The sequence below is a fragment of the Anguilla rostrata genome, chromosome 4, assembly GCF_018555375.3.
Source record: "Anguilla rostrata isolate EN2019 chromosome 4, ASM1855537v3, whole genome shotgun sequence".
In the NCBI taxonomy this organism is placed as follows: Eukaryota; Metazoa; Chordata; class Actinopteri; order Anguilliformes; family Anguillidae; genus Anguilla; species Anguilla rostrata.
This window is the reverse complement of record NC_057936.1, coordinates 40,901,299-40,917,113: the sequence shown is the minus strand read 5'-3', so window position 1 is coordinate 40,917,113 and position 15,815 is coordinate 40,901,299. Positions and strand designations below refer to the sequence as shown.

General features: G+C 42.4%; 1 protein-coding gene across 5 annotated transcripts in view; it reads left to right on the top strand.

Annotated features, from left to right (window-relative positions):
* The window catches only part of LOC135253402 (zinc finger MYND domain-containing protein 11-like), a 51,465-nt gene that overhangs the window by 33,053 nt on the left and 2,597 nt on the right, over positions 1-15,815 (top strand). For 3 of the 5 annotated variants that reach the window (XM_064332664.1, XM_064332667.1, XM_064332665.1), the window contains 11 exons: positions 1,549-1,710; positions 1,974-2,051; positions 6,789-6,881; positions 7,577-7,664; positions 8,618-8,673; positions 9,018-9,095; positions 11,599-11,717; positions 12,316-12,568; positions 14,282-14,368; positions 14,880-15,152; positions 15,426-15,611. In XM_064332664.1, the coding sequence (XP_064188734.1) occupies positions 1,549-1,710; positions 1,974-2,051; positions 6,789-6,881; positions 7,577-7,664; positions 8,618-8,673; positions 9,018-9,095; positions 11,599-11,717; positions 12,316-12,568; positions 14,282-14,368; positions 14,880-15,152; positions 15,426-15,611 (1,473 nt within the window). The remainder of the gene's footprint in view (positions 1-1,548; positions 1,711-1,973; positions 2,052-6,788; positions 6,882-7,576; positions 7,665-8,617; positions 8,674-9,017; positions 9,096-11,598; positions 11,718-12,315; positions 12,569-14,281; positions 14,369-14,879; positions 15,153-15,425; positions 15,612-15,815) is intronic. The other 2 variants (XM_064332666.1, XM_064332668.1) reach the window with 1 other exon arrangement.

Genomic DNA, 15,815 nt, shown 5'->3' with positions numbered 1-15,815 from the left:
GTGGTGAGTGACAGCTACATCATTATAGTGTGTCAGCAAGGTGAGCATCAATTAAAATATATTAAATTTTCCGAACCCAGCAGATTCAACTTTTAACACCCTCGTCTGACATCCAGCACTCATTAAACCAAACCCAAGTACATCATTCGTTAAAACACCTCACTTACCCAACATGAAAAATTATTTAATTTGGTAATTATTATCAAAGGTATTAATTATCAAGTCAAATCACCAAATTCGTTGATAGGCAGGGCAAACTGTTTGGATCAACCTTTATCAAAATGTAACTCAAAACCAGATGGAAATTAAGAAATTTATAAAGTTACAACAAGTTACAAGTTAAAATATTCACGTCTAATCTAAAGACGAGGTTCAACTACCTTAAAACAATTAACAAAGGTTGCAGATATCTTGAATGAAAGAAGATACCAAGCCACATCATTTGTCCCCAAGTAAACCAAAATGCAGAAACCAAAGGACGGCCGAATATTCCAAAAAAACCAGAGATGGAACGTAGAACGCCACACATAGATGCAGGGCTCAGATGCCCTCTTCCAACTGTTACAAGACTTCTTCCTTCCAAGTGGCCCAAAAAATGTACTAACTTAACTCAAAGAAAGCGCATATTTTAACCAGTGAAAAAGAGGAGGGAGCAGGGGCATGGACGTCCTCTCTGACGCAGACACGCACACATTCACACCTGAGATGTAACCCCCCAGTCCCTGCTTGTCTTATCTCCGGGCTATGCTGGCCGAGTACTTTGAAGCTTCCTATGGCTGAGAACGGCCAAATTGTGAATTACATGTCTGACAGGTGCAGCACTCAGAAAGTCACGTGATTTAACTACCACCCTTTCCCCTTTCCAGGGTTCTGAATGCCTCTGCTACAGAGCGAGCTTCTGCAAAGTCATATCTTTCCTGTGTATTCTCTGGAGACACTGGGGTAGTGAGATATTTATTATTTGCCCCCTTTTACTTTTTATAAAGAGTTTGTTTGAGAGGCATGTGGCACAAGCTGCAATCCTGATTGGAGTTCGAAGATCTTCAGGGTCATCTGGGGCCATTTATCAGTTCTGCAGGGTTGGTCATGGAGCTAGGCTACAAGTATTACCTTCTTTTAGGTATAGATTAAAGATGCAGTGTAGGAACTGGCGCACACAACCACTAGCACGGCTGGAATATGAGAATGGGTGTTTATTTTTAAATTTATTTTATTTTTCTTGCTGTGAAGGTTTTGGGGAATTATATTTGCAGTTGAGATGCTGTGGAACATGGCAAGTGTAACTCTGGTTGAAAGGGGGAGTGCAGCTGTACTTGGTGTGACCAAATATGGAAATAAGAAGTACTCAGTGCTTTGCCTTGGTAGTGGCTCTGTATGACCTGTGTGGAACTTGCGTACCAAAATGGCCGTTAGCCTCAGTACAGGCACATGGTACACAAAGGGGAGCCGAGTGGGTGCTGTTCTGTAAAGCGGTTGAAGGAGCAGGGAGCCTGGGCAGCGTGGGGAGGTCAGAGGGGGGTGAGATCTTCTCTGCCTTCTGTCTTCTAGGATTGGGAGGCCGAGAGTCACGACTGGTACTGCTTTGAGTGCCACCTGCCTGGTGACGTGCTGACATGTGACAACTGCTTCCGTGTCTACCACCTCAAGTGTTTGTCCGAGGAATACAAGCCTCGGGATGGAGGAGCCCACTGGCAGTGTGCAGTGTGCAAGGTAGCCCCGCCCTCAACAACAAAACCAAACCTCACCACTCCCCACCTCCCACCCCTAACCCTTAGGTCCAGTCTGTGGAACACATCAATGTTGGATAGCCCACCCCTCTGTGCTGCTTAGCATGCCTTAGAACCCGAGGATATGAAATTTGGTGGAGCTGACCAAAAATGAACCCAATGGCTCCTGAAGCAGAATCAGTTGATTAGATGATACTGTTAGGATCCAGATGTTATTCTTATTTTTTATTTATTTGTTTCATACAGGGGAGTAAAAAGAAGATCCTGAATAAGCAGGAAATGGGCAGGTATCTGCGATTCATCGTTCAGCGTATGAAGGAGAGGGTGAGATTTCCCCACAACACCCATCTTCTCATGACTGCACTAAACATTTGTCTTAAAAAAACTATATATATTTTTTAAATCTACAAAGCAGTATTGTAATCAATGTCCCATGAGGGTAATCAGATTTCTTTAGACTGGATATGAGCATTTGATAATGTGCATTTGCTATAGCTGCCACTGAGCAAACCTCAACCTCGTTTCTCTCAATAGCCACAACATGACCATCTGGAGTACCCAGTAGCTAGTAGTCCAGTAGCTATGCTTGCCGAAAGTTAGCTGGATGTTGCCTAGCTTGTGGCCAATTATTTCTTATCTGGCAGCTAGCTACCTGACTGGTTAACTAATTAACACTATGAGGTATTGAATGGCATTCAGTAATTGTTTGCTGAAAATAAAATATGTAAAATGTCTAGATTGTTGGTGCTATTTTACCATTACCGTTCTTGTTTTTGACTATGCCCTCTGAAAGGATATTTGGGGTCTAGTGTGTTAGTCAATCCAAGAGCTTTTAAAATGTGTCAGTAAGCAAACCTTTATTTACTGCCATTATAGATATTAGCAAATCCAGAATTCCTGTTGGGCCTGTTTCAAAACAGAACCTCCCATCACAAACCACCTGGGAACACACCAGCTCACTGGGGTGGGAGGTGCCATTCTATTATGAGTCTCTAGCGCTTAGCAGTTAGCCTGCCAGAGCAGTATCGCCTCAATGGTCTAAGCTCACCATATTCAGTGGGTGCTCATATTTCCATATTGCCCCAGAAATGGGTGACAGTTGAATTAACAAATATTGGATGGTAGTTGGTGTTTCAGACTGTTAAATAAACTTGGTGTTCCTATACAGACATTCATTTCATTCACAGTCTTCAGTGTTTGTGTCATTTAATTCCCAGCTGTTAAAACCTTTAAATAGTTTGTCCAATGCATCAAAACTCACAAAAAATATTTAAGCATCTCTGCTTATTTATGCCGCTACAGATCTAATGCTTTGTAAACATTAAGCTAAAAGAACCGCATGAATAGGCAAATTAAAAACAGCCACAAACTTGAGAAACTAGCACAATGTTACAGGCTGGGTTTGCTATTCCATTTGTGGAGAACTCAGAAACCATTCACATATGCGACCTTTTTCATTTGAAGTGCTACAAACTGCAAACTGTAGGCTTGATAAAGCTAACGGTTACCAGGCACATTCGGTAGAAAAGTAGTTTTAAACAAATTTATAGTATGGGTTTTTCTTCAACAGAATATTCCCCAACTTTATGTTAATTAGTTTGATGTCATTTTATTGTTGCTTTCTATAGTCTTACTGAGCAGAAACAGAAAATAGCTTACATGACAGCTTATTTCTGGTAAACTTGATTCTGTCCTTGAAATTGGGATGGCAGGTATGCCATCCCGCCAAGTTATGCCTTTGCGGGGCGGCATGTCCCATACCTATACAGCGCCAAGAGTTTGGCACTTTTCCGGGTTCCCCGCAGAAATTACCACAACAGCCACAGACACTCAACCCTTAAAAATAGTAAATTCTGTACATTCTCACCCCATTTCAACAGACAGAATTCATAAACAACTTCACATGTCCACACAATAAAGCCCCAAACTAAGGGGATTTTGCGTTTTTTCCTTCTTCTTCTTTCTCCTGCTGCCTATCCCACAAACAAAATGTCTCCCCATTGAACATTTTACGGACACCAGCCAATCCTTCACATACACGAGCCAATCAAAATCTTGCATGCACACGCAAAACAACCATATCTTTTTACTCTGAAAAATTTCCAGTCTCAACATCTAGTCATTCATGGCTTAGGTTCAAGCCCCCCCTGGAACAAGTTTCTTTAACCTGCTTTTTTCCTCACAGAATTGTCTATTACTTCTGAATTATTGCTTTTGCACCACATCTACCCGGCGTTCACCGAATGTATACACTGCATTATGATGTACCATCCACATGTTCACTTAACCGGATACAATATTGCAAAGCCATATGCATTCAACAGGAGCTCTTCTATTATCACCCAAGAAATTTCCTAGTTTCAACAGCTAGTCCGTTCGGGGCTTAGTGGTAAATGTCACAGTCTACAGATCATGAAGTCATAGGTTCAAGCCCTACCTCCAGCAAGTTTCTTAAACGTGCTTTTTTGCTCACTAATAATTGTCTATTACTTCTCAACAGTTGCCTTTGCACCACATCTACCTGGCGTTCACCGAACGTACACACTGCATTATGACATACCATCTGCACGTTCACTTAACCGGCTACAATATCGCCAGGCCATATGGATTCAACCAGAGCTCAGCTGTGCTCTTCTTTAAAACCACGGACATGTTTCACCATGAAATTTCACGCATTGAATAGTTATGTCATGGTGGCGCACTGCCAAATTTACACACTGGAAAGCCAGAGGTCGAAGTATCGAATCCCACCTCGCCCTCAGGCAGATGTTTTCATATTTTACACTGTTTTCTTACACTTATATTTGCTTTACCAAAAGTCACTCACGCGCAGCCATGTGCATTTCATGACGGCAAATGTATTTATTTTCTTAAAAAGTTTCACCAGCTGACCACGGTGCCATTTCTACTAACTATATTTCTTCACTTGGCTATTGTAGAAAAAGTTCTTATCAGCAAATGCCACGTTTCTACATTCAAGCTACCTCGCCCTGTTCTCTATCTACCCACATACAAACAATTACTATGTATGTACTGTCTGCAACTCCCCATTAAAACATTACATTTAAAATCATGACTCAATCATAATTATAACTATTAATAGTGAACATGACAAAAGTACACCAGTGCAATAGATTTCCTAAGCAATATGACACGGTACTTCACCCACTACTTTAATGAGTGATTCCTTATACCATCTGTTATATATATACCGCTCAATAAGGAAACTCATCTCACTCATGGTCACTTCATTTACTTTGCACTATAGTCTGTGATCATGTCAAACTTCACCTACATGCCCATTCTGCTAAAAGCATATTATTTCAACTACTCAGTTTCATAATTTCTCCTCATTTCTCTCGTACTATTGTTATTTTATCAAAAGCAAAGATTGCTGGGACACAGGGCCGGCCTGTGGCATAAACGCTCTATGCAGTTGTTTAGGGCCACAACCGTTAGGGGGGGGCCCACACGACCACGAGGGGGGCCACACGATCCAATGTTTATCTAAGGTAAATAACGTTATTTTTGTAATTATGTCATTCATCCCCTATTGCGGAACTAGCGGTATAAGTTTTAAATGGAATAGCAACGGAACATTTCATAACAATGTAATGCAAGAAGGATTTTAACAAGTGACCCCCCCCCTCCACTCGACAGAATCCAACAGCACCCACCCCCACCCCACCCCCACCCCCGCTCAAACAGATTTGTTTAGGCCCACCAAAATCCTAGGGCCGGCCCTGCTGGGACATGCTCCTATTCTCCACTATCAAGTATTCCAGTTCTACTACTTCCAATTGTCATATGTTTTGTGGAGGAATATGCTTCCTGTAGGTATTCACCAGCAGTTTTGTACATGAATTTAAATGTGTTGCATGAGGCAATTACAAATATTTGACACTTTCATGTGACACAAAGTTTGAATGACATTGTAAAATGATAAGATTAAAAAACACAGGGCCAAGTGACTTGAAACAGTTGAGGAAACATTGGGTAGCATTGCTTTGGAATACAGCTTATTTCATTTTGGTGAGGCAAGATAGCCTATATTGTTTGTAGTACAGTAACTTGGCGTCATTTTGATAGCACTACTTTTAATGGCAGGCCTAGATTTTGCCAGTTTGAATGAATGAGTTAAAGACGGTGTATGTCTTGTATGTGTGAGTAACTTGGCATTTTTGTACATTGATAATGTGTTTTTTATGAAATGCCAATTACCTGAATATCCATGCACCAAATTTGGGTACAGCAGTCAGATGCGTCATTTTTTCCCCCAAACCATTCTAACACAAACCACGCCCTGTAGTTCCAACATTGGTTAACAAGATTTAGCGCAAACCACGCCCCGTAGTTGCATTGGTCAACACGATGTGTAGCCGCCCGAGTTTGGTACTTTATGTATAGTTTAACACGTGCTGGCTGGCTACAATTCATTGGATTTCTTCCATGATTTGCTATTTGAAGACATTTGAGTAAACTGACATGTAATGCATGCTACGTTCTTGTTCTGTTGCGATTAGATTTGACTGTCAACTGTATTTGAAGACGTCTCACCAGCCCACTTGTTTATTTGATTTGCTGCAAATGACATGCCATGGCATGGATCCTTCAATATGTGCATTCAGATTAATATTAAATTTAATCCATGTACATGAAAGCAGTTAACTTAACACAGTGTAGGAAAATAAGGGGGGGGGAAAGGGAAAAGCCATTTTTAAAAAAATCGTAAGGCCTTATTTTCTTAACCACAGGGCGTGGTCAGCGCTCTCATCGTGTTGACCTATAGAATCCATTCTGAACGTTCATTGCAACTACTGGGCGTGGTTTGTGCTAAAGTGGTTTGGGGAAAAAAATGACGCGACCTAGATTAATGCATACCATGCCCAAGCCAGCCATATTTTTTTGCCAAATGTTAAGCAATGAATCACACCTGCAACCGACTCTGCAATTTGTGGTGACACGGTGACAAGTCCTCTTAGCAGTGCCTGTAATAATTGGACCTATGACTAAAGACAGGTGTAAAACCCCACTCAGCTCTGGTGTCTGCCTCTCTCACAGGCTGTTGATCTGAACAAGAAAGGCAAAGACACCAAGCATCCAATGTACAGAAGGCTAATCCACACTGCTCTGGAAGTGTCCAACATACAGGAGGTAAGACCTGCATGGCCAGGACTCCACTGCCTTCTGGTGGATCCTGTTGGGCCTCACAGCAAAGGTTACCAAACATTTTCATCATCTTACCCTGTGGCCGAGGAGGAACTGCAGGATAGTAATGAAATGTTTAACTTTGACACCTTTATCCAGCACACAACTAGGCTTTAATGCAGTAGCTTTCTAACAAACTAGTTTATGGAAGCATGTCAAAACAATGTTTTCACATCATGGATCTAAACCAGACATGTAGCTATTTAGTAAATATTTACCAATTATTTCCAGGTGGTGGATGGTGTTCCTGTAGATTGGCCTAACATATTGATGCATTATCTGACATTAATTTAAAATTTCCGGTTTAATAAAAATATATAGTGTGATGTACACTGGACATGTGGTAAGCTGAGGTGGAAAGCTAGTTCATCCATTTGCTCAAACTTTGTCAGAATCAAAAAAAGGCTTTTTATGAAAATTGTCTGTGGACGTTTCTTTCCATGACCACCCACCTCCTCAGTGACAACAGCCTTTCCCAGCTGAGTGACTTCTCATGTATGACCTGTCTGTTTGAAACTAGCATAAGATAGTTCATGGTGGGTAGGGATGTGGCACATCGCCCTCTTTTGGGCCCCAGCTGTGTTGCGCCCCAGCTGTGTTGCGTGCTGTGAGTCACAGTATCCTTCCCTGTTTGTCTGCAGAATGTCACCGAAGGAAAGTACAAGAACTTTGATGAGTTCAAAGCTGATGCCAAGCTGATTGTACACAACACGGCCATTCTGTTCGGAGGTGAGAGTCAATACTTTGATAGCATAGAAACCACATTACATTATTTTATTGGTGGGGGAAACCCTTTTTCAGGGAACCTCACTAAACTTCCTTTTATAGATATACATGGACTCAAATCTGAAATATTCCCTTTCCACAATGTGTAAAGCCCAGTCATATTCACCAGCTGCATCTATTGCTGCCACCTTCGCCTCAATTCAGGAGAACACAGCTGAGGAGGTGCTGTCCTCTGAAGCTGCTGCTTCTTTTGAAACCACAGTCCATTATTTGAGCACAAACATGAGTTGGAGAAATTGGATTTTTTGCATTTAGTTTTTTTTATTTGGGTATACAAAGTACAGGTAAGAATACATGCCAGATGACAACACGTAAAAGTGTACTAAACACTTGTTTCCAACGTGGTCCTTGATGGAGGACAAACAAGAGGACAACACACAGAACTTACAATATTAAGAGAAAAGAAGAGTGTTTAAGTTTGTATCAGTGAGTGTGTCAATGTGTGAACCCATTAGTAGCGTACTGCCTAAGAGGGCATATTCAGTTTCTTGGACTCTCACCTGACTGCTAGAAGTTTAAGAAATTGGGGGGAAAAAAGATGTGTCACTTGCAGCTTGTTGGGACCATTGACCAGCAGAGGTCATTGGTGATCGATGAGATATGGTCAACCACACCCGAATTAACCCCTCCCTCCCTGGGTGATGCTGCAGCCAATAATGCATTGCCATGTGGAGCTGTCGCCCAGATCCGATACCCTGTTGTAAAGTTTGAAGATTTTATGTTAACTTTGCTGACCATCAAATGCCCTGTGTCCCAAACCATTACATCACACCTCAACACAATATTACAGGCACCTTAAATTGAGATGAAATCACCTGAAACAATGTACTTACTATTAATTATACATGTCTACAATTTAAGTATAAAATCATCTAAATTCTTTTCTGTTTTTGCAGTGCACAGTGACCAAGCTGAGATAGCAAGATTGCTGTACAGCGATACTTGTCATGAGGTACTGTACTTTCTCCATGAAGTTCATGCTCTGTGGGCCTAAAGCAGTAGATGAAAGAGGACATTTAAATCGAAAGGAGATCACTGTACATCTGCCAAATAACATTCTGATTCTGAGCTTCTCTGAAAGAGAGCACTAAGCTGAGATGAAGGAATACGTGTGGAGCTCACTGATATTCAGCTTTATTACGAACAAACTGCAAACTAACATTTTGACAACAAGCTTGTCTTCATCAGTCAAAACCTAAAAAGCTCAAAAAGAAATTACAGTGTAACTTTCAGCATTGAGCTGCTCTGGGTTTTATTATGCACTTAACGCACATACCACTGTTTGTCTCCTCTCAGCTGAATGAGCTCCAGCTCTGTAAAAACTGTTTTTACCTGTCCAACGCTCGGCCTGATAATTGGTTCTGCTACCCTTGTGTGAGTACCTACTTACTATTCTCAGCATTTGTGTGAGACCATGGCCTGTTTCCTGTACAGCAGAGCTCTGAGCTCAATGCCCGGCTGGAGCTGCAGATTCTATAGAGTAAAAAGATGGTCAACTCTGTTTTCAGTAGAATAGGGGGAGCATAGGTGGACCAAAATGGAACTTCTGTGTTAATAGTCTGTTAACACAGAACAAGCCCAAGTGCCTGTCAATAATACTGTTTGTGACAGGAAGCATTTCTTTTTAGAGATATCAGACAAGAATTAAATATCCACTGTTGAAGCAAAACACCTAATTCCAATGCCACCGTATAAATATTTGTTAAGAGGCATTACCATGTTTTTGCCCTTGGGCACACCTCTGTGGATATTAATATACTGTAATATGGCACTGGGTCCTCCTGTTAATAGTCCTACAGTGCCTTCGGAAAGTATTCAAACCCCTTCACCTTTTCCACATTTCGTTACGTTACAGCCTTATTCTAAAATGTATTATTCTCATCAATCTACACACAATACCCCATAATGACAAAGCATAGACATTTTTGCAAATTTATTAAAAATAAAAAAATGAAATATCACTGTGGCATTTGGTCTGCCGGAGAGGCGGACTGGTCTCGGTTGCACCGGCTAGTGGAGAGAGCACACGCACCTGAGCTGCGTTAGCTAATCAGCCCAGGTGCTTAAAGGTGTGCTGCTCTCCACATTTAGGGGCCGAGAACGGGAGCTAACACCGAGAGCGCAGTTATGATTTTTGTTTCATTTTTGTTTGAGCACTAAAAAAGAAAGGAATCCTCCGCCGGGATGCTGGAGGTGCTGGACCTGGCTGGAAAGGCGGGTCAGCTACAGAGCAGGGAACTGAAAAGTTTCTGCTCTGTTTTACTTTCTTTTGTCTTTGTACAGGATATATAGGAGAGGAGAGAGGACATAGCCCTGGGGAGAGCCAGTTGATGTAAAAGTTAGTCCAGAGAATTGTCCATTCACTCTCACTCTTCCTCACCAACAGATCTCAGAGAGTAAGAGTGAATGGACATTTCTCTGGACTAACTTTTACATTACTTTTACATGCTTCACCATAGGGATGGTATTGGCCAGGTGATGAGCGGTGCCTGGTTTCCTCCAGACGTGATGCTTGGCATTGTGGCCAAAGAGTTCAATCTTGGTTTCATTAGACCAGGGGATCTTATTTCTCATGGTCTGAGAGTCCTTTAGGTTCCTTTTGGCAAACTCCAAGCGGGTTGTCATGTGCCTTTTACTGAGGAGTGGTTTCTGTCTGCCAACTCTACCTTAAAGGTCTGATTAGTGGAGTTTTGCAGAGATGGTTGTCCTTCTGGAAGTTTCTCCCATCTCCACAGAGGAACTCTGGAGCTCTGTCAGGGTGGCCATCGGGTTCTTGGTCACCTCCCTGATCAAGGCCCTTTTCCCCCGATTGCTCAGTTTGGCCGGGCGGTCAGCTTTAGGAAGAGTCCTGGTGGTTCCAAACTTTTTCCATTTAAGAATGATGGAGGCCACTGTGTTCTTCGGGACCTTCAAATCTGCAGAAATGTTTTTGTACCCATCCCCAGATCTGTACCTCGACACAATCCTGTCTCAGAGGTTTACAGACAGTTCCTTTGACTTTATGGCTTGTTTTTTTGCTCTGACATTTTTTGCACTGTCAACTGTGGGACCTTATATCGACAGGAGTGTGCCTTTCTAAATCATGTCCAATCAACTGAATTAACCAGAGGTGGACTCCAATCATCTTGTAGAAACATCTAATCAATACTGATCAATGGAAACAGGATGCACCTGAGCTCAATTTTGAGTGTCATAGCAAAGGGTTTGAATACTTATGTAAATGTGATCTTTCAGTTTTTTATTTTTTAGCAAATTTGCAAAAATTTCTAAAGACCTGTTTTTTCTTTGTCATTATGGGGTATTGTGTGTAGATTGATGAGAACACAAATCAATGTAATCAATTTTATAATAAGGCTGTAACATAACAAAATGTGGAAAAAGTTAAGGGGTCTGAATACTTTCCAAAGGCACTGTACCTAGTGGCTGGGAAGTTGAGATGACAGCAGAAATGCAGGAGCTGACCATTTGGTTAGGTTAGAAAATCTGTGGTACACTGCACAGCAGACCTGGGTCAAATACGTATTTGTTTTGGTTTCAAATACTTTTTTGTGTTCTGTTGATCTTTCCTGGTGTAATTGAGCCTGCCAATATGACCAGAAGGCAGGGTTTGCACTTTTTGAGAGTATTTCATTGTTTCCAATACACCAGACAAGATCAGTGAAGCGTGGAAAATTATTTGAATCCAAAACAAATACGGATTTGACCCAGGTCTGCTACACAGAGTAGGAGGGCAGGGGCACCCTCTTCGGCCTCCATTGCTCACTGCTGATGCTTAAGGGTCGACAAAGTTGCTCAAGCACAGGTGTATTTTAGAGTTAATTCATGACTTGTATGTAGGCAAAACACGTCAGCCTTACCTGTACTTGCTTTTTTTCAGGCACCCAGCCATGAGCTGGTTTGGGCTAAGATGAAAGGGTTTGGATACTGGCCTGCAAAGGTTCTGCAGAGAGAGGAGAACCAGGTGGACGTGAGGTTCTTCGGTCACCAACATCAAAGGTCAGAGGGAAAGAAAGAAAGAGAGAAGGGGATGGGGGTGTGTGAGGAAAATGGCAAGGGAAAGAGAGACTGAGAGGGATGTATGTGAGTATATGTGTCTAAGAGAGAGGGAAAAGGGAAAAAAGCATGTGGGTAAGAGGCAGATAGTAACAGAGAGATAAGTGTGGATGTGTGTGAGTGAGACAGAGAGATATAGGGAGACATTGACAATGGTTTATGTACTGTAGAAAAGGGGAGAGAAAGAGAGAAATGGAGAGAAAGGCACAGCAGTTGTGTGAAAGGACGAATGTGTCATGGTACACTGATGATATGTCCCAGATGTTTTAGGGGAAGCCATGGCATGGTTTATACAGGCCTCAGGGAAAGTGTCCTTTGAATAAAGGGCATGTTCCGAACTATGCCTTCTGATCAGCCCTGGTGAAGGCTCTGGGTTTTATCCCACACCAGCTCAGCTAGGGGTACAGAATAGGTACTGAACCTGAGAGACGGGGCAGGAAGCAGGTTTTCAGGCAGGGGAGCGCATGAGCAGGGAGGGGCGGTGTTTATGAGCAGAGAGAGGAGCGTGTGTTCACGCTCCTGTGCACGGGTGCGTTGGCAGGGCGTGGATCCCAGCGGAGAACACTCAGGACATCCAGGTGAGCGCACAGCAGCTCCAGGTGAAGAGGAGCACGGGCTGGAAGAAGGCTTGCGAGGAGCTAGAGCTCCACCAGCGCTTCCTGCGGGAGGGAAGGTTCTGGAAGAGTAAGAATGCCCCTGAGGAACCGCATGAGGAAGAGGCAGAGTCAGGCATCTCCTCCACAAGCAATGAGCAAGTGAGACACCACCCGTCTCCCAATATTATCAATGACCAGGTGAGACCCCACCCCTCTCCCAGTATTAGCAATGACCAGGTGTTAATATGAAATGGAGATATTATTATTATTATTACTATTATTATTAGATGTTTTACTTATTATAGGATTGTTATTGCATCATGGCTTACTTGTTCTCTCTCATATATCCTTGGTGTTATTGCTCTAAAAAGTTTTTAATGATTAATTGCCTTACACAATAAAATTAACTTTTTTCACTTCCACATCTAGAAATCCTGGGTGAGTTGCCTACAATATATCATGATATGAAAACATGATTAGTACAGTGTAAAAGGTATTAACCACATCCTGATTTCCTCTATTATTGCATATTTATCACACTGAATTTTTTCAGATCTTTAGACAAAATTTTATATTAGACTGTAAGGGAAACACAATCAAAGGAAATTCCAGAAGAGGTGAGAAAAATGTTGAAATATGAAATATATCAGTCTGGAAAGGGTTATAGAGCCTTATCTAAGGCCCTGAGTCTCCACTGACCCACAGAGAGAGCCATTATCTCAAAATGGAGAACACTTGGAACAGTAGTGAATCTTCCCAGGAGTGGTTCGCCTGCCAAAATTTTGCCAAGGGTGCAGCGACAACTCATCAAAGTCATAAAAGATCATAAGATCGCCAAAGAACTACAGGCCTCTATATCTTCAATTAAGCTCAGTGTTCATGACTCCACAATAAGAGACTGGGAAAAAATTGGATTATTGGCAGAGTAGCAAGGTGGAAACTACTGCTAACCAAGATAAACATCAATGCTTGTCTCACATTTGCAAAAAAGCTGCTGGATGATCCTCAAGGTTTTTGGGACAATATGCTATAGACAGATGAGTTATAAGTGGAACTTTTTGGATGACATGGGTCCCATTATATCTGGCGTAAAGAAAACAGCATTTCTGAGTAAGAACATCATACCAACAGTCACACAGTGTAATGATGCTTTCTGCCTCAGGACCTGGGCAACTTACCATTATTGAAGGAACCATGAATTTTGTTCTGATCCACATCTGAATGGCTGAAAGAAACAAAATTAACGTTTTGGAGTGGCCAATCAAAGTCCTTACTTGAGCCCAATAGAGATGCTGTGGCAGGACCTGAAATGAGCATTTAATGCTCAAAAACCTACAAAGAAGATTAAAACTCTGCAAAGAAGAGTGTGCTAAAATTTCAAATGATATATATTATAATTACTGATATCAAATTATAGTAAGGGTTTGGTTCCAGTTATTGCTGCTAAAGGTGGTGCTAGCAGTTATTAAGTTTAAGGGAGCAATTACTTTCTCACATGGGTGATGGGCATTTGATAACTTTTTTCATTAAATAAATGAAATAATCATTTTAAAAATATGTTTTTTTTTACTTGGGTTCCCTTTGTTGAGTGTTTCTGTAGACATTTTGTCTAAAGATCTGAAACCTTTCAGTGTCACAAATATGCAATAATAGAAGAAATCAGGAAGGGGGCAAGTACTTTTTCATGGCACTCTATTGTTTTTCTGTCGCATTGTTTTGCTGAATTGCATTTTTGTGTAGCTCTATACTGTAGCTGTAGCTTCATAATTATATAGCTGTCAATATAGGGTTCTGTATAATTGTACAATTGTATAAATGTGTAGTTGTAGACACGTAAAGTTTGCACAGTTCTATAGATGCAGTGTTGCACGTACACAGTTCTTAATCTCTATCTATTTCTGTCATTTCCAGCTCAAAGTCAGCCAGGAGCCCAAACCCAAGAGAGGCCGGCGCAGTCAGAACCCCGAGCCCAAAGAGGAGGTGTGTTGCGTGGACGAGGTGGTTCGGTCCTCCATCTTACACATACAGGCTTGTACATATCGGGAATGACTGACTAGACCAGTTAAGCCAGGGCTTCATACACTGTGTCTTGGTTTGGCAGGATTGGAGAATAGGACCAGGGAAGAAAGGCTATATCATAGCTCATGATTTATGCATTCCTCCTTTTCCCTTTTACCTCATTCTGCCATTTTGGAAAGCCTGCTTATAACTTTAAACCTGTCTCATTGCTGCAGTGAGACCCTGTCAGTTTGGGAGAGAGCAGACAAGCACACTGTCCCCATAAGTGCACTTCTGACAGTGACGATTATGACAGAATTAAAAGAGGTGCTGTAGGTCTGTGAAATAACTGAGAATAGAGCTATTCGAAAGAGCAACTCAATAGTGCATTACCGTCATTTATACAGGGAGGTCTGTTTTTTCAAGTTCCCATATGTGCATGTGGTGTCATAAGCATGCACACCCTGTCATCTTTTTGTGACCCGTGACTCCATCTGCACCCCCATCTCAGGACCCTGAGCCCGAAATGGAGGCGGTCAGCTCCAGCCAGGAGATCCCCTCCATGCCCCATCAGCCAGAAAAGCTGTCAGTCTCCACCCAGACCAAGCGGGCTAGCGTGGCTTCCCCACGAACCCTGCACCGCTCTACCCAGACCAGCAGCGACGGCACCTGCCAAAATAAGTGCCATGAGAAATACACCAAGATCTTCAGTGACGTGAAGGAGATGATGAAAGCCGACAACAAGCGCGAGACCGAGCGGGTGGTCAGGGAGGCCCTGGAGAAGGTAAGGGGGAGGGGACCTCCCCTCTGCCAAAAAAACAAAAAAATGAAGATTGGTGTTACATATCTTCTCATAGAAATTATTTTTGAATTATTTTCTGTTGAGATTCAGGTGGTTTCCTTGAATGAATGGTTAACATAACACAATGGACTAGCTTGTTTAACTCAGGGTGCTGGGGGGGGGGGGGGTGTGACAGAGAAACAACAGAATTTACTGAAGCCTAAGTGTAAACAATGGGTTCTGATGCTAGATGTCCATGATGTGTCTTGTAAAAAGTTGCGGACGGAGATGGAAGAGGAGAAGAGGCAGGCGGTGACAAAGGCAGTCTCCAGCGTCCAGGCAGAGATGGAGCGAAAATGCAAACAGGTGAAGGAGAAGTGCAAGGAGGAGCTAGTGGAGGAGGTGAAGAAGATGGTGTCACAGCACAAACAGCTCATCTCCCAGACCAAGAAGAAACAGTGGGTGAGTCTCTCTCTCGCTCTCTCCCTCAGACACACGCACACACACACACATACACACACTTCATTGCCTTGAGCCACGTGTCTCACTGTCACATGGACTTCTCGCTCAGCGACGGTTGTGGCAGTTGCAGTTGAGAGCCTGGCTGCCTGCTCATTCATCCATGTCTGGTGCATGCACAGTGAGTGCGAGGGAGGCTCTTAGCAA